This window comes from Oncorhynchus nerka, linkage group LG22 (assembly GCF_034236695.1).
Source record: "Oncorhynchus nerka isolate Pitt River linkage group LG22, Oner_Uvic_2.0, whole genome shotgun sequence".
NCBI classification, from domain to species: domain Eukaryota; kingdom Metazoa; phylum Chordata; class Actinopteri; order Salmoniformes; family Salmonidae; genus Oncorhynchus; species Oncorhynchus nerka.
In genome coordinates this window covers 87,520,240-87,543,662 of record NC_088417.1, presented here as the reverse complement: position 1 = coordinate 87,543,662, position 23,423 = coordinate 87,520,240, and the positions used below count along the sequence as shown (strand labels likewise).

Below are 23,423 nucleotides of genomic sequence, written 5' to 3'. Positions count from 1 at the left end.
TCAAATCAATTCACATGATATATTGCAAGTAGGCTACCGACCTGCAGCAGAATTCCATAGCACGCTCCCAATCTTGTACCCCAGTAGCCTCACCAGATCCATGCATCTCATAAATCACATTGATTTACTGCTCCTGCTCTACCATCAGGACACACCATAGCAAAATGTTTTTGCAACAGAAAAGGAGTTACTTGTTCAGATAGCTGTTCTTTCCAGGGAGGTACTTTCTTACATTTTGTGCCTACTGAATATGACCCAACTCTCTATTCTGTCTGATAGACAGAGTATCTAAGCAGTGTTGATTGATACTTGATATGTGCACCCACCATTGCGTCTGGTGGCTATTTTAAAAGAACCAGCCCTCGCAGTTTTATGAAAGGAATTCCAAGGTCAAAGTTGGGATCTAACAAACACAGTTAAGTGACAACGGCAGCTGGCCCGTAGCAAAGGTCCTGATACACAGTCAAATGAAAACTAGCAGTGTTCGCTGCGCAGGATGAGGTGGTCCCTAGGACAGTTCTTACATTTCCTCCCCAACTGGTTATTTGGTATTTTATTAGGATTCCTGGGGTCCACACAAAACATGAAACATAATACAGAATGACATAATACAGAACATCCTTAGACAAGAACAGCTCAAGGACATCACTACATACATTTTTAAAAGGCACATGTAGCCTACATATACACACAAACTATCTAGGTCAAATAGAGGAGCATCGTTGTGCCAGTTTGCTTTCTGGTTTTGAAAGCAGGTTTGCTGTTTATTTGAGCAATATGAGATGGAAGGAAGCTCCATGCAATAAGGGCTCTATATAATACTGTACGCTTTCTTGAATTTGTTCTGGATTTGGGGACTACGAAAAGAGCCCTGGTGGCATAAGTGCGTGTCCGAGATGTGTGTAAATTGACTATGTAAACAATTTGGGATTTTCAACACGTTTCTTATAAAAAGAAGTGATGCAGTCAGTCTCTCCTCAACTCTTAGCCAAGAGAGACTGCCATGCATAGTATTTATATCAGCCCTCTGATTACAGTCAGTCTCTCCTCAACTCTTAGCCAAGAGAGACTGCCATGCATAGTATTTATATCAGCCCTCTGATTACAGTCAGTCTCTCCTCAACTCTTAGCCAAGAGAGACTGGCATGCATAGTATTTATATCAGCCCTCTGATTACAGTCAGTCTCTCCTCAACTCTTAGCCAAGAGAGACTGCCATGCATAGTATTTATATCAGCCCTCTGATTACAGTCAGTCTCTCCTCAACTCTTAGCCAAGAGAGACTGGCATGCATAGTATTTATATCAGCCCTCTGATTACAGTCAGTCTCTCCTCAACTCTTAGCCAAGAGAGACTGCCATGCATAGTATTTATATCAGCCCTCTGATTACAGTCAGTCTCTCCTCAACTCTTAGCCAAGAGAGACTGCCATGCATAGTATTTATATCAGCCCTCTGATTACAGTCAGTCTCTCCTCAACTCTTAGCCAAGAGAGACTGGCATGCATAGTATTTATATCAGCCCTCTGATTACAGTCAGTCTCTCCTCAACTCTTAGCCAAGAGAGACTGCCATGCATAGTATTTATATCAGCCCTCTGATTACAGTCAGTCTCTCCTCAACTCTTAGCCAAGAGAGACTGCCATGCATAGTATTGATATCAGCCCTCTGATTACAGTCAGTCTCTCCTCAACTCTTAGCCAAGAGAGACTGCCATGCATAGTATTTATATCAGCCCTCTGATTACAGTCAGTCTCTCCTCAACTCTTAGCCAAGAGAGACTGCCATGCATAGTATTTATATCAGCCCTCTGATTACAGTCAGTCTCTCCTCAACTCTTAGCCAAGAGAGACTGCCATGCATAGTATTTATATCAGCCCTCTGATTACAGTCAGTCTCTCCTCAACTCTTAGCCAAGAGAGACTGCCATGCATAGTATTTATATCAGCCCTCTGATTACAGTCAGTCTCTCCTCAACTCTTAGCCAAGAGAGACTGCCATGCATAGTATTTATATCAGCCCTCTGATTACAGTCAGTCTCTCCTCAACTCTTAGCCAAGAGAGACTGCCATGCATAGTATTTATATCAGCCCTCTGATTACAGTCAGTCTCTCCTCAACTCTTAGCCAAGAGAGACTGCCATGCATAGTATTTATATCAGCCCTCTGATTACAGTCAGTCTCTCCTCAACTCTTAGCCAAGAGAGACTGCCATGCATAGTATTTATATCAGCCCTCTGATTACAGTCAGTCTCTCCTCAACTCTTAGCCAAGAGAGACTGCCATGCATAGTATTTATATCAGCCCTCTGATTACAGTCAGTCTCTCCTCAACTCTTAGCCAAGAGAGACTGCCATGCATAGTATTTATATCAGCCCTCTGATTACAGTCAGTCTCTCCTCAACTCTTAGCCAAGAGAGACTGCCATGCATAGTATTTATATCAGCCCTCTGATTACAGTCAGTCTCTCCTCAACTCTTAGCCAAGAGAGACTGCCATGCATAGTATTTATATCAGCCCTCTGATTACAGTCAGTCTCTCCTCAACTCTTAGCCAAGAGAGACTGCCATGCATAGTATTTATATCAGCCCTCTGATTACAGTCAGTCTCTCCTCAACTCTTAGCCAAGAGAGACTGCCATGCATAGTATTTATATCAGCCCTCTGATTACAGTCAGTCTCTCCTCAACTCTTAGCCAAGAGAGACTGCCATGCATAGTATTTATATCAGCCCTCTGATTACAGTCAGTCTCTCCTCAACTCTTAGCCAAGAGAGACTGCCATGCATAGTATTTATATCAGCCCTCTGATTACAGTCAGTCTCTCCTCAACTCTTAGCCAAGAGAGACTGCCATGCATAGTATTTATATCAGCCCTCTGATTACAGTCAGTCTCTCCTCAACTCTTAGCCAAGAGAGACTGCCATGCATAGTATTTATATCAGCCCTCTGATTACAGTCAGTCTCTCCTCAACTCTTAGCCAAGAGAGACTGCCATGCATAGTATTTATATCAGCCCTCTGATTACAGTCAGTCTCTCCTCAACTCTTAGCCAAGAGAGACTGCCATGCATAGTATTTATATCAGCCCTCTGATTACAGTCAGTCTCTCCTCAACTCTTAGCCAAGAGAGACTGCCATGCATAGTATTTATATCAGCCCTCTGATTACAGTCAGTCTCTCCTCAACTCTTAGCCAAGAGAGACTGCCATGCATAGTATTTATATCAGCCCTCTGATTACAGTCAGTCTCTCCTCAACTCTTAGCCAAGAGAGACTGACATGCATAGTATTTATATCAGCCCTCTGATTACAATTAAGAGCAAAACGCACCGCTTTGTTCTAGGTTAAGATTTGGGGACCGCAAATTCTTCTCTTAGTGCTTGGTCGATTTCATTAGGCACAAAATAGAGTGGTTCTCTATCTGAACTTACCCAATATAAAAAATACAACATTTTGTTACTGTGTGCCCTAATGAGCATAACCTTTGTTACAGTGTGCCCTAATGAGCATAACCTTTGTTACAGTGTGCCCTAATGAGCATAACCTTTGTTACAGTGTGCCCTAATGAGCATAACCTTTGTTACAGTGTGCCCTAATGAGCATAACCTTTGTTGCAGTCATTTAGGCCAGGATTCGATCAGCGGTAACCTGTGTAAACTGACAAATTTAAAAAATGTTTAAAGCGTGTAGGAGGGTGAACTGTGATAGAGCTGTCAAATCAACAAGCGGCTCCTGCATTGGATGCACAAGTAAAAATCCCATGCAGCTGTGTTACAAGTTTGTACACTGATTTTAACCTATTACTTCTTTAAAATGAATTACAATGTGTCATTTCCATATAGCCTACAATTTCTTGTTCTGAACTTCTGTGGTTTGTGACAATGACCACAAGAGCTCACAGATTTGACAGCTCTAACACGGTTACACCACCAACACAACCCCACAGAAAAAGCTTATTGGTGGTTCCACACTTCTTCCATTTAAGGATGGAGACCACTGTGTTCTTGGGGACCTTCAATGCTGCAGACATGTTTTTGTACCCTTCCCCAGAACTGTGCACAATCCTGCCTTGGCATTCTACAGTTAATTCCTTCAACCTCCTGGCTTGGTTATTACTCTGACATGCACTGTCAACTGTGGCACCTTTATATAGACAGGTGTGTGCCTTTCCAAATCATGTCAAATCAATTGAATTTACAACAGGTGGACTCCAATCAGGTTGTAGAAACGTCTCAAGGGTGATCAATGGAAACAGGATGCACCTGAGCTCAATTTCGATTCTCATAGCAAAGGGTCTGAATACTTATGTAAATAAGGTATTTCTGTTTAATAAATTTGCACCAAAAAAAACATTTTTGTTTTGTCATTATGGGGAATTTTAGAATAAGACTAACGTAACAAAATGTGGAAAAGTCAAGAGGTCTGAATACTTTCCAAAATACACTCTATGCCATGCAGGTAGAGTTGAGCATGGTTAGTATGTAGCTAGCTACTGTGTTTGAAAAAAAATCTCAGTGTAGTTTGCAGGTCCAGGGAAACGGCTGTCTACAGGCACAGCATTGTTTGTAGGACAAGGCTGTGTTTATAGACACTAGGGCCTACTTGTTTCCATAGTGAGTGCAGTGTGTTGCACACTGCTCAGTCATACTAGTAGTAAAAAGGTGCAGGCATTGATGTGCATAGGTAGTGAGAGGTCAAAGTACATAGGGTCCATTGGTCTTTGGAAATTGTAAATACAATTGTAGGTACTGTTGAGTATGCTAATGTACCTGTAGACATCCAGTCATTGCGTAACTCTAGTTAGCATTGGCTCACAAAACTACCTCTAACTTTCTTCATACTGCACGCAAAGACAAAACTGGTATCCACAAGTTCGCCTGACAGGGGGAACTAGAAAATGTCTTTATTCCCAGAATCTCACACTATCCCTTTATAGCCTAGCACATTGTGATACATATAACCTTTTCACACTAGCAGATCCAAACCAAAACTGTACTGGATAAGCGTTGGATATTTTCTTCTCACATTGTCCTTTCCAGCAACTATGGTGGATGAGTAACCAGGCCAGCTCAGTTCAGCTCGGCTCAGTAGTGTGAAGAGCCCTATACAGTAGCCAAATAAGACACCACAAAGATCAAGAGGGAGGGGCTTGGTTTCATCAAAAGCTGTGCGCAGTTTATTGTATTCTAAATTTACATTAAAAATTAAAAAAAAGTCTGCCCATATCCTAGAACCATTATGAAAGTTAACGCACAAATTCAATATACATCTCATTGTATTTTCCAGAGGATAAGAGTATAGGCATGGAGGTGGTATGATTCATTACAAGGCTTAAAAGAATCAGAGAAACTAAACAAATAAATAGAAGCTATCCTTAGCTGAGAAAAAATAATCATTCTTCAGTCGAACAAAAAACAATGCCTGCAATGTGGAAAGTCTCGCGCTCCCCTTCCTCAAAGAAAGTAATACAAATTAACTTAGGGAATCTGGGCCTACAGAAGCAGAGAGATGGAGAAGAGAAGAGTAGAGTGCGATCGATGAGAATGGGAGACTAGTTCTTCTGTACAGGTGCATAAATTAGAAACAACATCTGGTGGTTACACACAGCATCTCACTAGAGCAATCAACAGCTAGGAAAAATGTCAGAGACAAGATCTTGTTTTTCTGCTCCTAGTATTGTATTATTTTATCTGCTAAGTGAATGCAGATGTCTCGAGTTTCTCTTGAGTTTTGCTGTTAGTGCAGCAAGTTGATGTTATAGTCAGACGACGTCACAAAGTAGGGAAGGACCAACCAGAGCTGAGAGATAAACACATTGCATTGTTTTCTTTTTAAAGCTACTGCAGATTCCAATATGTTGTTTTTCTATTTCAAACAAAAACGTTTTAAAAAGTTCCTAAATTATTCAGCATGTCAGTTTTTTTTGCAATATCACATTTTTCGGAAAAACTCTAATCATGTTTCAAGTAAAACCGTTTAAAATGGTTGGCGAGAGAAAGCGTGGGGATATTTTCTCTCTCCCTTTTTAATGATGAGGTCATTAAAAGTCATGCACGATGCAAAGAACCTCATGCAGTAGTTTATGGTTAACCATCCAAGCACTTTTTATTTGTTAAGTCATAAATACACACAGCAGCTTCACCATAGGGTGTCTGGTTCCTCTTCAGGTTTTGAATGTAGGGTATTTATAAGGAGATCATTTTGCATGAGAACAGGAAGAGAGATCTGCCACATCTACCTAATGCTTACCTGCTAAAGGAAAAAATTAGTTGTGTAGAACTGATTATCAACATTTGAGATATATATATATATATATATTCTCTCAATCTCTCGCTCGCTTAGCGCTGCGCACTCATCCACTTGCACTTTCCCCAATCGCTCCCGCTCTCCTTTTTTATGGTTGTACACAAATGTAACAAAGGTGACAGACCTGAAATTACAATCACCAAAAAACAAACCCCAAAAGATCCTGCTACCCGCCCGTCACTGGCAGTGGCAGCACAGAGGACAAAGTCTGCGTGGTGCTGGGATATCATCAAAGAGGAGGTGGTGGAGGTTCCTTAGAGCTCCTAGAGCTGCTGTTGTAACCGCCAGTACCGCTCTCCCTGAGGTTGAGGTTCTCCAGGGCCACGTCTAAAGGCATGATATCCACGCAGCCCATGGCCCCAAAGCTGGCAAAGTCTCGCCGCTCGTCCTCGTCCGAAGAGGAGCTCTCCTCGCGCATCAGCGTGCTCAACAGCAGCTCCTGGACAAACAGGCTGCGGTCGGCGCGCTCACCCTCCAGCGCCTGCCGCTCCGCCTCCGACATCTTGGGCTCATTCAAACTGTAGGAGGACAGAGAGGAGGATACCTGGTTAACACAGACCAGAGGGACTACATGAAGGAAATGGGAGAGACGGTTCAAGGTAGTGGGAGAAAAGACCTGGGTAGGCCTGTGGATGCTGAGAACAGATTGAGTTGGGAGACACCATGTAAAGGGGGTTGGGAGACACCATGTAAAGGGGGTTGGGAGACACCATGTAAAGGGGGTTGGGAGACACCATGTAAGGGGGGTTGGGAGACACCATGTAAGGGGGTTGGGAGACACCATGTAAAGGGGTTGGGAGACAACATGTAAAGGGGGTTGGGAGTAGAGGCTGATTAATTAGGGCCGATTTCAAGTTTTCATAAATTCGGTAATCGGTATTTTTGGACGCCGATTATGGCCGATTACATTGCATTCCACAAGGAAAATGCGTGGCAGGCTGACCACCTGTTACACGAGTGCAGCAAGGAGCCAAGGTAAGTTGCTAGCTAGCATTAAACTTATCTTATAAAAAACAATCAATCTTCACATAATCACTAGTTAACTAAACATGGTTGATGATATTACCAGGTTAACTAGCTTGTCCTGCGTTGCATATAATCAATGCGGTGCCTGTTAATTTATTATCGAATCACAACCTATTTCGCCAAACGTGGGATGATTTAACAAAAGCGCATTCGCGAAAAAAATCACAATCGTTGCACAAATGTACCTAACCATAAGCATCAACACCTTCCTTAAAATCAATACACACGAGTATATATTTTTTTAAACCTGCATATTTAGTTAAAATAAATTCATGTTAGCAGGCAATATTAACTAGGGAAATTGTGTCACTTCTCTAGCGTTCATTGCACACAGTCAGGGTATATGCAACAGTTTGGACAGCCTGGCTCGTTTCGAACTAATTTGCCAGAATTTTACATAATTATGACATAACATTAAAGGTTGTGCAATGTAACAGCAATAACTTAGACTTAGGGTTGATAAACGTATTGTTTTCGAAATTATACTTTCCAGATTTGACCATATTAATGACCAATGGCTCGTATTTCTGTGTTTATTATAATTAAGTCTATGATTTGATAGAGCAGTCTGACAGAGGTGGTAGGCAGCAGCAGAATCGTAAGCATTCATTCAAACTTGACTGCGTTTGCCAGCAGCTCTTAGCAATGTTTGCTTCACAGCGTGATGCCTATCAACTCAAGTTTATCAACTCCTGAGATTAGGCTGGCAATACTAAAGTGCCTATTAGAAGATCCAATAGTCAAAGGTATATTAAATAAAAATGGTATAGAGAGAAATAGTCGACGCGTCATAATAACTACAACTTAAAACTTCTTAACTGGGAATATTGAACCACCAGCTTTCATATGTTCTCATGTTCTGGGCAAGGAACTTAAACTTTTTTTTTTACATGGCACATATTGCACTTCTACTTTCTTCTCCAACACTGTTTTTTTGCATTATTTAAACCAAATTGAGCATGTTTTATTATTTGTTTGAGACTAAATAGATTTTATTTATGTATTATATTAAGTTTTAAAAAAGTGTTCATTGATGTATTGTTGTAATTGTCATTATTACACAAACACACACAGTCCGATTAATCGGTATCACCTTTTGGTCCTCCAATAAATGGTATCGGCGGTGAAAAATCATAATCAGTGGACCTCTAGTTGAGGTAAGGGGGCTTGGGAGACGACACCGCTGTCATGATGTTCTGTTGGTGAGGTTTATGACCCCCATAAATACCTTTCCCCCTTTTCTCTCTCTACAGATTTGACTCTTGGAAAGCCCTTTGTTAACATAGAGAGAGTATGGTAACATCAAAAGGTTGGGAACGGAACAATATTTCTGGAATCCAACCAGTTGAATGTATCTGTTGGTACTTAAAGAATATGATGTCAGATCAGTTGTTGTCTGAAACATTATTACTGATGATAGGACGACATAAACTGTATCTTGGAAAGTCTACACATTCTAGTTATCGGATTCACATGGAATTGTTGTGCAATTTAAATGTTTAAATATGAAACTCTTTGTGAAAAAATAAAATGTCATTTTAGCTTCTAAATTAGAGAATTGTTTTCATAAGTAAACTCTGCTCACTCAGTGGCCCCCGCCCAATTGAACAGACATTGGTTGTGAACTAGGAAACACGCCCTTCTCTCCACCACTACAAAAGCCCATTGACGAGAGTCAACCTGGTGTTCCCGATGACGTGAGGACTGCTGTCCATACATTTAAAAGAGCTAATATCAACTACAGAACTAAGCCAACCTCAGCGTGAGCTCTGGTTGCGAATGGTTGAACGACTACAACCTAACGAAATTATCATTGTGTTCCCGATGACGTGAGGACTGATGTCCATACGTTTAGAAGAGCGAATTTCAACGTGGAGGTGACGATCGACACGCTGGAAGGATGAATTTCGACTATACCAGCCAGAATATAGCATGAGCTTATAGTATGGCAACTTGATTTGAACTTTGAACTCTTATTCACTAAAGAAGTGATACATCCTAGACGTTGAGTTAGCAGCAGCAGCTGTAAACGTGGGCTAGGAAAGGACGGACAATCTCTTCAGAAAGACAGGGTACTACAACAGAACCATTCTACCACACGACGATGGTACTACAACATATCCGTTCTACCACAATACATATTCTTCCAAGGACAAGGGATATCTCTGCTGGGCAACCCAGCCTTCCATCTACGACTAATCTATCGAAGCGCAGCTCAGAGTAAATATTTATTTTATTTTCCTTTTCCAAATGGGTGGCAATTTAGAATGCATTAGATTCTGTATTTACGATAGCATAGCTTCATGAGGTCCTATAGAGACCCAATCCGTTGGTTTCTCAGTCTTCTCGTGCTTTCATTCAAACTCAACCCCCTTTCTTTGTGTAACCAGCCGTCATATCGGCTCCGTCCGCTAGGGACGTTTTCTTGTATGACATAATTAGTAATCAATGTATGATCCATCCTGTGTATATGTAATTCTGTGTGATTATTTAGGTATTTAGTAAATAAATAATTAAACCAAATGTTCTACTGCTGATTCAACTTGTTAGCCACGGTTTGTGACGATAACCAAGAATTTTACGACGTTCAGATGTGACTGCTATTGATATAAAAGATTCCCAGGTCTTTAAGAGTTTATTCGGGAGACAACAGCTCTATAAATATTATTCCGTGGTGCCCAGATTTCCTAGTTAATTACATTTACATGATTAGTTTAATCAGGTAATATTAATTACAGAGAAATGATTTTATAAAATATCATGTCATATCACTTAATCTGGCATAGCAAAGACACGACACCGCGGGGGGGTGGGAGATGACCCCCTACGACACCACGTAGGGGGGAGACGACACTGCGTAGGGGGACAAACAGGAGGATAAGGGAGACCATGCCACAGGGAGTTGATAGGAACAACTTGGGTCCTGGGAGCTGTAATAATGTGGTAGAAGTCCAGAAGGGCCTCAGATGTTAAGTCTGCAGAGCATTGATCTATTTTGAAAAACACTAAGTAGAAGGCTCTGTCCACGAGTAGACAACTCACCGTGTGAGCAGGAACTGGGAGCTGTGGGAGGCCATGGGATTGCTCTCGGCCACGCCGACCGAGTTGGCGCTGGGAGGTGGGATGGTGGCACTGATGTTGCCGCCGGGGTTAGAGCGTCGTGTGGCGTTCCTGGCCGTCTCCAGCTGCTGGCGGGCCGCCTGGGCCTGCTGGCGCTCCAGCTGCAGCTGCATCTGTAGCTGCTGCAGCTGAGACGCAGACGGGCCCGACGAGTTGAGCTGGCCACCCGCCGAGCGCCGCACGCCCGACAGCTGAGACAATAGCTCTATGGGGAGGGGAGATGAAGAGATTTATTTTGAGATCATTTTGGTGACAGTCAAATGAACATTCTCCAGTATAGACACGCTGTTGGGAGACACCACACTACTGTAGGGGTGTCACAGTGCTTTGGACAAGAGACATTACACAGTGGTTGTACTGGTTATATTGTACTGGTTATACTTCATTGGAGACAGGAGCCATTCAGTCTCATGGAGAGAGAATTTTACTTATTTTATGTCAAATGACTCCATGAGTAACCAGGTACATAGGAGCCACAAGAGGGGAGAAACTATAGAATCTCTATCCATTTCTATGAGGAAGACCCTGTTTGTAGTTATACTGACAGACAGACTGGTCAGACCAGGTGTACTGCTCACCTGCTATAGGGTCCATGGCTTCCCTGTTACTGGGGGAGTAAGAGGAACTCTGTGAGGAAGAGAGCCCCCCAGTGGAGCTGCTAGTAAAGTGCATGTTGGTCCTGCGTGCCCTAGGACCGCCCAGCCCACGACCGTGGTGGAACATCCGACGCACGTGCCGGACGCCACTGGACTCATCGTAAAACAGTGGGTTAAGGAGTACAGACCAAGGGGCTCGCAAGTAACTGGAATAGTCACATCCACAGACGTGTATAGTTGTCGCATCCACAAAGGTAGGTAGGCACACACAAGCAGACCATATACACACACACACACGCGCAGACACACACACACACACACACGCAGACACACACAGACACACACAGACAGAGTTGAGCTGCGTAAAAGGATATTAAGTCTCTAGGTGCTCTGTGTTCAAGTGTGAGATGAGCAGCAAAGTCGTCAGTCACGTGATTGGGGTCCCCGCCCGGCAACGCAGCACATATTGGACAGATCTGAAATGAAGCAGTAAGCACCCTCTGGATATATTCAACTGACCATTCACAAGCATCAGTTGTCAAATCATTATTTGAGAATTGAGTTAATGCTTCCATGAGCCCTGGAATCAAATTTGGATGTATGAGATGTCATTGGATGCAATGTTTCCCCTAGATTTTTAGAGGTGGTAAACACCAAAACATTCTATTGAAAGAAATGGAGGCCACATTTTTTCAGGCAGAATAGCAACAGAGCAGGACTGAGGGACCAGGCTGTCCTGTCTTAGTGATGCTAGATGAAACACTAGGATGATATCCCCCACTTACCACCTCTGTGGAAGTCTCTGCATGGTCTGAGGTGACATGCTCCTGTAGGGATGTCTCTGTGTAGCCCATTTTACCACAGTAAGGACAGGAAAAGCTCTGGGGCTGCTCTACTGAGAACGCCTCGCCGCCGTAATACAGGTCTGCAAAGCAAAACCATCCATCTTTAGAGTCACATTAATAATAAATCGCCATAATACAAAACCTCATATCGAATAATAATCATATTGAATTTGTTGAGCACATTTCACATGCTCAAAGCGCATAAGATAGAAAACAAAGACAAAAATACATTTAAAATTCACCATGCAAATACACTGAAAGCAAAAGTATCAACAAAAATCGAATTAATTAAGTGCGAAGAGATTTCCGGACCACATGACCTGACCAGGAAGAACAACAAGATAGCCCTGCAGGGTCACGTGGGCAGAAAAAAAAAACTCCTGTCCCTTCTCATAATGTAACATGTTTAATCTACACTGCAGATGTCTTTACCAAAGTCTACCCTGGTTAATATACACTGCAGATGTCCTTACCAAAGTCTACCCTGGTTAATATACACTGCAGATGTCCTTACCAAAGTCTACCCTGGTTAATATACACTGCAGACGTCCTTACCAAAGTCTACCCTGGTTAATCTATACTGCAGACGTCCTTACCAATGTCTACCCTGGTTAATCTATACTGCAGATGTCCTTACCAAAGCCTACCCTGGTTAATCTACACTGCAGATGTCCTTACCAAAGTCTACCCTGGTTAATCTACACAGCAGATGTCCTTACCAAAGTCTACCCTGGTTAATATACACTGCAGATGTCCTTACCACAGTCTACCCTGGTTAATGTACACTGCAGATGTCCTTACCAAAGTCTACCCTGGTTAATATACACTGCAATGTCCTTACCACAGTCTACCCAGGTTAATCTACACTGCAGATGTCCTTACCAAAGTCTACCCTGGTTAATCTACACTGCAGATGTCCTTACCAAAGTCTACCCTGGTTAATCTACACTGCAGATGTCCTTACCAAAGTCTACCCTGGTTAATCTACACTGCAGATGTCCTTACCAAAGTCTACCCTGGTTAATCTACACTGCAGATGTCCTTACCAAAGTCTACCCTGGTTAATATACACTGCAGATGTCCTTACCAAAGTCTACCCTGGTTAATCTACACGGCAGATGTCCTTACCAAAGTCTACCCTGGTTAATCTACACTGCAGATGTCCTTACCAAAGTCTACCCTGGTTAATCTACACGGCAGATGTCCTTACCAAAGTCTACCCTGGTTAATATACACTGCATGGCGTGCTCCGACGTGTGTCTCGTTGTGGTAGCTCCGCTCTCGTAGCACGATGCGCACAGGTCGTAGTCGTAGCAAATTAAACACTTGTACCGGCGCCCTCTGAAGTTCCCTTTTAAACACGCGTCACAGCTCACACCTGCAAAACAAGGGGGAGGATTCAATGTCAAAATGTACAGGCTAATAGCCCATTAAGGTGGTGCAGTAGGACACTGTGTGCAGACAGTCAGAAAGAGACATTGGCACTAACCCACAAATGTGAATGGAGAGGAATGTTTCAAATCCACCGAACATCAATAGCAGGTCATTAATGAATGTCAGTGTGTGTGTGTGTGTGTGTGTGTGTACCTGGCTAGAACAGAATAATAGGGTCCCATCTTGTCCAGTTCTCATGCATTTGTACGTAATCATTTGCATTTGTTGTTGCAAATGCAAAACAGGCCTTTATATCACAGTGCAGTAAATTAAGCAGGCCTAAACAGCAGATGGACAGACGAGATGATCAGGAGAAAAGAAACAGAGTGTATAGACAGAGTGAAAATGAAAAGAAACACAAAACTGTCATCTAGCTGTCCCTTCGTGGTTTTTCTTGATCATATCACGTGGTGATTGCAGTGATACTGTACTGATACACATACTGTAGATTCCTCCTTCCAACAGGCACTATGTAAACTGCTATAACCAGCACCTCAACTTTGTTAGTGCTGCTGAAATGAGACCATTTCACCGCTGTCATAAAGCCAAGGCATTTGACACGTCCCTCCTTAAGGTAACTGACAAAGCAAGAATCAAAATTCTGAAACTGAAAAAGGTTAGGCTACGCTGCTTGCTGTTCATTGCTCACATTTAGGGTACGTTCGTAAATTCACTCTGGAGTGCCAGAGTAAACTCAGAGCGCGCTCTGGGCATTCTTAAATTCAGAGAGTTGTCATATGGTCCAGTTTGTAAATTCAGAGCGGTTCGCTCTTGGAGCGCACACTGGATGCTCTGGCTGAGGAATAGGGTTGATCCGAGTGTTCTGACCTAACAATGGCAGTCAAGCACCCAAGCTAACTTGCTAAAGTTGGCTAGCTTGCCAGCTACTTCCAGACACAAATGAGAGAACACCTCACTGACAATTTTACTCGCCCTAGTTAGGCTGTTTTCATGTCATCTAGAGTAAGGGTTCCTCCAGACGAGAGCGCTCTGAAATCGGAGTAGGGCTCCCGAGTGGCGCAGCGGTCTAAGGCACTGCATCTCAGTGCTAGAGTCGTTAGAACCTGGAATCGAACCAGGGTCTGTAGTATCACAACCGGCCGTGATTGGGACTCCCATAGGGCGGCGCACATCGTCCTGGTTAGGCCGTCAATGTAAATAAGAATTTGTTCTTAACTGACTTGCCTAGTTAAATAAAGGTTAAATAAAATAATAGCCAGAATTAATTTACGAACGCACCCACAGTCAGACATTTCTGAGAACTTCTGTACTGATCTATCATTAAATTGTCTGGATTCTCCAAATTGAGAATTTGCCCTTGCTCTGTGATGACAACAGCCCTTGACTTCCCATTCTTGATGCCAATAAAGCACCAATGGAAAAAAATGACACCAAATCATTTAGTTACACCCCTTGCTACACTACTCAAATGGTTTTCAGATGCCTGGTGTCTGTCACACCTATGGGTGTCTATGCAATGCTTGTCTGGACTCTGGATAAAGGTGTGCTGCTTAGGCAAACATCCTATTTGGAACTGCATGTCATTTTGACATAGCTATGTGACTCAGTGACTGAGAACACTTTCACCATACACTGACAGGCCTTCCTTCATAAGTGCACAGATCCTTAGTTAGTTAACGTTATAGGAGAAAAAAAATCGAGACCTGGCTATTCATCCAGACCTAATATGACGTAGTCCAACAAGTGTAGCAAGCCAGACAGATGTCTAAGTAGCTATCAAGTAGGTTGATGCCGGGTGTTCTCCAAACCCGTGCTCTAACAGGGTCAACATAACTAGCTAGTTAACTTATACTAGTTAGTCGATTCACTCTGTTTGCAGTTAACTAGCATACTCTACGGATCCAATGAGTTAGCTAATTAGCTAAAGAATTTAACCATAACACCGGTAGCTAGATAACGTTAATTAAGTGAAGGTAGAAGACGGGCGAACTAGTTAGTAAACTAGGTAGCAGCTAGCTAGCTGCCTGGTTAAGTTTGGGCCACTGTGACTGAGGCCTCAAACTACCTTGATGACAGTGCATTCAGTGACCAAACCCTTCTTGGGTGGCATGGAGTATTTCAGCACTTAGTCCAGTTAAATAACTTGTTAACTAAACTACCTACGAAAACAATGTGGCCATACCAACACACACCACGCATTCACCCTTCCTAAAAAAGGCCAGTCTGGAAACTTAACTACTAGGCTAACGACGTTGTCATTGAAGAAAGCTAGCTAGCCAACGTCCTAGCTATAGCAACTGGCTGTCGGACCATCACTTTAGCTAGCTACGTTAGATAGCAAGCTACCTAGCATTAGCTAACTCGCTAGAATAAGAAACGACCGCTCACTAGAAGTATTACTTCTTTGAAACATGACTGTTCATAAATACGGAGACTGTCGATATCAAGAATCTGGTTCTACTCAGCAATCAGGAGGTTGAGAAAATTCATGGTGGCCGCCATCATGAGCCCTGTCCAATGCATTGCAATACAAAACATGGCAACCCACTGACCAACCCCAGGAAGCTAATGTTAGCTATGGACGTCTGTTTTTCACTTACCCTCATGTCGGGACATCCTACAGACGATGACACAGCCCCCTCCTCGGCCTCCCTAGCACGGATCACGCAGAAAATATACAGCTTTTAAGAGATAAACCTGGGACGCGATTTCTATTTCGTATTTTCTCTTTAAGATGGATCCTGAGCTTACAGTTCTGTGCTTCCCCCTCTCTGGCTGTCACGAAGAAGTACTGAGACAGAGAATTCGCAGTCTGCTGAAGAAACACTAGGGGGTGCCCTTCACAATAATGTGGTTGTTCAACTGAAGAGGGTAAAAAAAAAATCTGCCTATAGAAATAGAATCCATTTTATGATTCAGCCACTGTATTCAAAAGGTGAGACAAGAAAGCTATTTTCCCAATGCAATCCCTGACTAGTTTGATGTAAAAATATATATATATACATACAGTACCAGTAAAAAGTTTGGACACACCTACTCATTCAAGGGTTTTTCTTTATTTGTTTTAACTATTTTCTACATTGTAGAATAATAGTGAAGACATCAAAGTAGCCACCCTTTGCCTTGATGACAACTTTGCACATTCTTGGCATTCTCTCAACCAGCTTTGCCTGGAATTCTTTTCCAACAGTCTTGAAGGAGTTCCCACATGTACTGAGCACTTGTTGGCTGCTTTTCCCTCAATCAGCTGTCCAACTCACCCCACACCATCACATCTGACATCTCCTCCTCCATGCTTCACGGTGGGAACCACGTGTGCGTAGACTCATCAGACCAAAGGACAGATTTCCACCGGTCTAATGTCCATTGGTCGTGTTTCTTGGCCAAAACAAGTCTCTTCTTCTTATTGGTGTCCTTTAGTAGTGGTTCTTTGCAGCAATTCGACCTTGAGGCCATGATTGGGAGTCCCATAGGGCGGTGCACAATTGGCCCAGCGTCGTCCGGGTTTGGCCGGGGTAGGCCATTATTGTAAATAAGAATTTGTTCTGAACTGACTTGCCTAGTTAAATAAAGGTTAAATTAAAAAAAAGGTCTGATTCACGCAGTCTCCTCTGAACAGTTGATATTGAGATCTGTCTGTTACTTGAACTCTGTGAAAAATGTATTTGGGCTGGAATCTGAGGTGCAGTTAACTCTAATGAACTTATCCTGTGCAGCAGAGGTAACTCTGGTTCTTCCTTTCCTGTGGCGGTCCTCATGGGGGCCAGTTTCTTCATAGCGCTTGATGATTTTTGCGACTGCACTTGAAGAAACTTTCAAAGTTCTTGAAACGTTCCGGATTGACTGAACTTCATGTCTTAAAGTAATGACGGACTGTCGCTTCTCTTTGCTTATTTCAAATCAAATCAAATCAAATTGTATTGGTCGCATACGCATGGTTAGCAGATGTTAATGCGAGTGTAGCGAAATGCTTGTGCTTCTAGTTCCGACTATGCAGTAAAATCTAACAAGTATTCTAACAAACAACACAACAACTACCTTATACCAAATAGGGCCATCTTCTGTATACCACCCCTACTTTGTCACAACACAACTGATTGGCTAAACGCATTAAGAAGGAAAGAAATTCCACAAATGAACTTTTACCAAGGCACACCTGTTAATTGAAATGCATTCCAGGTGACAACCTCATGAATCTGATTGAGAGAATGCCAAGAGTGTGCAAAGCTGTCATCAAGGCAAAGGGTAGCTACTTTGAAGAATCTCAAATGAACACTTTTTTGGTTACTACATGATTCCGTATGTGTTATTACATAGTTTTGATGTCTTCACTATTATTCTACAATGTAGACCTGACTGGGGCAAAGGTTCACCTTCCAACAGGACAATGACCCTAAGCACACAGCCAAGACAACTCAGGAGTGGCTTTGGGAGAAGTCCCTGAATGTCCTTGAGTGGCCCAGCCAGAGCCATGACTTGAACCCCATCGACCATCTCTGGAGAGACCTGAAAATAGCTGTGCAGCAACGCTCCCCATCCAACCTGACAGAACTTGAGAGGATCTGCAGAGAAGAATGGGAGAAACTCCCCAAATACAGTTGTGCCAAAGCTTGTAGAAGACTGGAGGCTGTAATCACTGTCAAAGGTGCTTCAACAAAGTACTGAGTGCAGGGTCTGAATACTTATGTAAATGTGATATTTCCGTTTTTTCTAAAAACCTGTTTTTGCTTTGTAATTTTGGGGTATTGGGTGTAGATTGATGAGGGAAAAACAGTTTAATCCATTTTAGAATAAGGCTGTAAACTAACATACTTTACAAGGGCACTGTACATCCCTGTTAGTGAGCATTTCTCCTTTGCCAAGATAATCCATCCACCTGACAGTTGATTAAACAGAATGATCATTACACAAGTGCACTTTGTGCTGGAGACAATAAAAGGCCACTCTAAAATGTACAGTTTTGTCACACAACACAATACCACAGATGTCTCACGTTTTGAGGGAGCGTGCAATTGGCAATGCCGAAAGCAGGAAAATCCACCAGAGTTGTTGCCAGAAAATTGAATGTTAATTTCTCTACCGTCAAATCAAATCAAAGTTTATTTGTCACGTGCACCGAATACAACAGGCGTAGGTAGACCTTACAGTGAAATGCTTACTTACAGCCTCTAACCAATAGTGCAAAAAAAGGTATTAGGTGAACAATAGGTAAGTAAAGAAATAAAAACAACTGTAAAAAGACAGTGAAAAACAGTAGCAAGGCTATATACAGTAGCGAGGCTATAAAAGTAGCAAGGCTACATACAGACACCGGTTAGTCAGGCTGATTGAGGTAGTATATATATTCATGTCATTTAGCAGATGCTCTTATCCAGAGCAATTTGCAGATGCAATTAGGGTAAAGCGGGCACATTGGCAGATTTGTCACCTAGTGACCATGGTGCTTGCCTACGGAGCTGTGAGGGGAACGGCACCTCAGTACCTCCAGGCTCTGATCAGGCCCTACACCCAAACAAGGGCACTGCGTTCATCCACCTCTGGCCTGCTCGCCTCCCTACCACTGAGGAAGTACAGTTCCCGCTCAGCCCAGTCAAAACTGTTCGCTGCTCTGGCCCCCAATGGTGGAACAAACTCCCTCACGACGCCAGGACAGCGGAGTCAATCACCACCTTCCGGAGACACCTGAAACCCCACCTCTTTAAGGAATACCTAGGATAGGATAAAGTAATCCCTCTCACCCCCCCTCCCCCTGAAAAGATTTAGATGCACTACTGTTCCACTGGAGGTCATAAGGTGAATGCACCAATTTGTAAGTCGCTCTGGATAAGAGCGTCTGCTAAATGACTTAAATGTTAAATGTAAAAATGTAGTCGGCTCAGGGATTCAAATCAGCGACCTTTTGTTTACTGGCCCAATGCGTTTAACCTCTAGGTGTAAGGAGTGGAGCAGATACGGGGAGTCAAACATTTAATAGGGAACAGACATAGAACAAGACAGGAATAGCGCCAGAACACGGGTAACATGGACATATGACAATCCCGAAGCAGGGAACAGAGCTTGGGAACAGATATATAGTAATTGAGTCCAAGTGAGTCCAATGATCGCTGATGCGCGTGATGGGGGGAAGGCAGGTGTGTGTAATGATGGTGACTTGAGTGCGTAATGCTGGAGATCCGAGCGCCAGGGGGAGGAAGAGCGGGAGCAAGCAATGACACTAGGCTGCCTGCCTCCATCTATGTATGTACAATATATGTATATAAGAACCTCAAGGTTCTGTTTTAGGACCACTATTGTTTTCACTATATATTTTACCTCTTGGGGATGTTATTCGAAAACATAATGTAAACTTTCACTGCTATACGGATGACACACAGCTGTACATTTCAATGAAACATGGTGAAGCCCCAAAATTGCCCTCGCTAGAAGCATGTGTTTCAGACATAAGGAAGTGGATGGCTGCAAACTTTCTACTATTAAACTCGGACAAAACAGAGATGCTTGTTCTAGGTCCCAAGAAACAAAGAGATCTTCTGTTGAATCTGACAATTAATCTTAATGGTTGTACAGTCGTCTCAAATAAAACTGTGAAGGACCTCGGCGTTACTCTGGACCCTGATCTCTCTTTTGAAGAACATATCAAGACCATTTCGAGGACAGCTTTTTTCCATCTACGTAACATTGCAAAAATCAGAAACTTTCTGTCCAAAAATGATGCAGAAAAATTAATCCTTGCTTTTGTCACTTCTAGGTTAGACTACTGCAATGCTCTATTTTCCGGCTACCCGGATAAAGCACTAAATAAACTTCAGTTAGTTCTAAATACGGCTGCTAGAATCCTGACTAGAACCAAAAAATTTGATCATATTACTCCAGTGCTAGCCTCTCTACACTGGTTTCCTGTCAAAGCAAGGGCTGATTTCAAGGTTTTACTGCTAACCTACAAAGCATTACATGGGCTTGCTCCTACCTATCTCTCTGATTTGGTCCTGCCGTACATACCTACACGTACGCTATGGTCACAAGACGCAGGCCTCCTAATTGTCCCTAGAATTTCTAAAAAACAGCTGGAGGCAGGGCTTTCTCCTATAGAGCTCCATTTTTATGGAACGGTCTGCCTACCCATGTCAGAGACGCAAACTCGGTCTCAACCTTTAAGTCTTTACTGAAGACTCATCTCTTCAGTGGGTCATATGATTGAGTGTAGTCTGGCCCAGGAGTGGGAAGGTGAACGGAAAGGCTCTGGAGCAACGAACCGCCCTTGCTGTCTCTGCCTGGCCGGTTCCCCTCTTTCCACTGGGATTCTCTGCCTCTAACCCTGTTACAGGGGCTGAGTCACTGGCTTACTGGGGCTCTCTCATGCCGTCCCTGGGGGGGTGCGTCACCTGAGTGGGTTGATTCACTGTTGTGGTCAGCCTGTCTGGGTTGGCGCCCCCCCCCTTGGGTTGTGCCGTGGCGGAGATCTTTGTGGGCTATACTCGGCCTTGTCTCAGGATGGTAAGTTGGTGGTTGAAGATATCCCTCTAGTGGTGTGGGGGCTGTGCTTTGGCAAAGTGGGTGGGGTTATATCCTTCCTGTTTGGCCCTGTCCGGGGGTGTCCTCGGATGGGGCCACAGTGTCTCCTGACCCCTCCTGTCTCAGCCTCCAGTATTTATGCTGCAGTAGTTTATGTGTCGGGGAGCTAGGGTCAGTTTGTTATATCTGGAGTACTTCTCCTGTCCTATTCGGTGTCCTGTGTGAATCTAAGTGTGCGTTCTCTAATTCTCTCCTTCTCTCTTTCTTTCTCTCTCTCTCGGAGGACCTGAGCCCTAGGACCATGCCCCAGGACTACCTGACATGATGACTCCTTGCTGTCCCCAGTCCACCTGGCCATGCTGCTGCTCCAGTTTCAACTGGCCTGGGCCCTAGGACCATGTCCCAGGACTACCTGACATGATGACTCCTTGCTGTCCCCAGTCCACCTGGCCATGCTGCTGCTCCAGTTTCAACTGTTCTGCCTTACTATTATTCGACCATGATGGTCATTTATGAACATTTGAACATCTTGGCCACGTTCTGTTATAATCTCCACCCGGCACAGCCAGAAGAGGACTGGCCACCCCACATATGCTCTCTCTAATTCTCTCTTTCTTTCTCTCTCTCGGAGGACCTGAGCCCTAGGACCGTGCCCCAGGACTACCTGACATGATGACTCCTTGCTGTCCCCAGTCCACCTGACTGTGCTGCTGCTCCAGTTTCAACTGTTCTGCCTTATTATTATTCGACCATGCTGGTCATTTATGAACATTTGAACATCTTGGCCATGTTCTGTTATAATCTCTACCCGGCACAGCCAGAAGAGGACTGGCCACCCCACATAGCCTGGTTCCTCTCTAGGTTTCTTCCTAGGTTTTGGCCTTTCTAGGGAGTTTTTCCTAGCCACCGTGCTTTTACACCTGCATTGCTTGCTGTTTGGGGTTTTAGGCTGGGTTTCTGTACAGCACTTTGAGATATCAGCTGATGTACGAAGGGCTATATAAATACATTTGATTTGATTTGATTTGATATATACACTGCTCAAAAAAATAAAGGGAACACTTAAACAACACAATGTAACTCCAAGTCAATCACACAATCACAATCTGTGAAATCAAACTGTCCACTTAGGAAGCAACACTGATTGATAATAAATTTCACATGCTGTTGAGCAAATGGAATAGAGAACAGGTGGAAATTATAGGCAATTAGCAAGACACTCCCAATAAAGGAGTGGTTCTGCAGGTGGTGACCACAGACCACTTCTCAGTTCCTCTGCTTCCTGGCTGTTTTGGTCACTTTTGAATGCTGGCAGTGCTTTCACTCTAGTGGTAGCATGAGACGGAGTCTACAACCCACACAAGTGGCTCAGGTAGTGCAGCTCATCCAGGATGGCACATCAATGCGAGCTGTGGCAAGAAGGTTTGCTGTGTCTGTCAGCGTAGTGTCCAGAGCATGGAGGCGCTACCAGGAGACAGGCCAGTACATCAGGAGACGTGGAGGCGGGCGTAGGAGGGCAACAACCGAGCAGCAGGACCGCTACCTCCGCCTTTGTGCAAGGAGGAGCAGGAGGAGCACTGCCAGAGCCCTGCAAAATGACCTCCAGCAGGCCACAAATGTGCATGTGTCTGCTCAAACGGTCAGAAACAGACTCCATGAGGGTGGTATGAGGGCCCGACATCCACAGGTGGGGGTTGTGCTTACAGCCCAACACCGTGCAGGACGTTTGGCATTTGCCAGACAACACCAAGATTGGCAAATTCGCCACTGGTGCCCTGTGCTCTTCACAGATGAAAGCAGGTTCACACTGAGCACGTGACAGACGTGACAGAGTCTGGAGACGCCGTGGAGGACGTTCTGCTGCCAGCATGACTGGTTTGGCGGTGGGTCAGTCATGGTGTGGGGTGGCATTTCTTTGGGGGGCCGCACAGCCCTCCATGTGCTCGCCAGAGGTAGCCTGACTGCCATTAGGTACCGAGATGAGATCCTCAGACCCCTTGTGAGACCATATGTTGGTGCGGTTGGCCCTGGGTTCCTCCTAATGCAAGACAATGCTAGACCTCATGTGGCTGGAGTGTGTCAGCAGTTCCTGCAAGAGGAAGGCATTGATGCTATGGACTGGCCCGCCCGTTCCCCAGACCTGAATCCAATTGAGCACATCTGGGACATCATGTCTCGCTCCATCCACCAACGCCACGTTGCACCAGACTGTCCAGGAGTTGGCGGATGCTTTAGTCCAGGTCTGGGAGGAGATCCCTCAGGAGACCATCCGCCACCTCATCAGGAGCAAAAGTTTGAGAGAGAGGGGTAATTCTGTAACATGGTGTATGTGAGAATACTACTGCCTATGCCCAGGATAGTGCTCTCACATTTGCACCACAGGATCCATAGATGCCCCTTACATTTCACTCTCTCTCCACACTAACCTGTTAATTACATTATACCATAGACATTGGTCAGTATAGGGGTATCTTCCAGTACTGAGCGATGGAGACCACCCCACCTAATTCATCTACAATGTAGCGGAAACACTGGAAATGGTAGGTCAATAAAATAATAAAAAACATTTGTATACAAGTTCAAAAAGTACATAAGCCGTCTGATATACAAAACTGCCCAAACATATG

The 23,423-nt window shown here is 43.9% G+C and overlaps 1 protein-coding gene across 3 annotated transcripts; it reads right to left on the bottom strand.

Annotated features, from left to right (window-relative positions):
* Positions 1 to 5,145: 5,145 nt before the first annotated feature.
* On the bottom strand, positions 5,146 to 16,089 carry LOC115105941 (E3 ubiquitin-protein ligase KCMF1-like). 3 transcript variants are annotated; one of them, XM_029628461.2, is made up of 8 exons: positions 15,673 to 15,817; positions 13,477 to 13,602; positions 13,100 to 13,267; positions 11,830 to 11,969; positions 11,419 to 11,520; positions 11,027 to 11,204; positions 10,371 to 10,653; positions 5,146 to 6,820 (listed from the first exon to the last, which is right to left on the bottom strand). In XM_029628461.2, the coding sequence occupies exons 3-8, from the start codon at positions 13,128 to 13,130 to the stop codon at positions 6,532 to 6,534; spliced, it is 1,023 nt and encodes a 340-aa protein (XP_029484321.1). In that variant the 5' UTR covers positions 13,131 to 13,267; positions 13,477 to 13,602; positions 15,673 to 15,817; the 3' UTR covers positions 5,146 to 6,531. The 3 variants fall into 3 exon arrangements, with proteins under 3 accessions (XP_029484321.1, XP_029484319.1, XP_029484320.1); XM_029628459.2 differs by lacking the exons at positions 13,477 to 13,602; positions 15,673 to 15,817 and adding an exon at positions 15,885 to 16,089; XM_029628460.2 differs by having other exon boundaries at positions 13,477 to 15,817.
* Between the last annotated feature and the right edge of the window lie 7,334 nt (positions 16,090 to 23,423).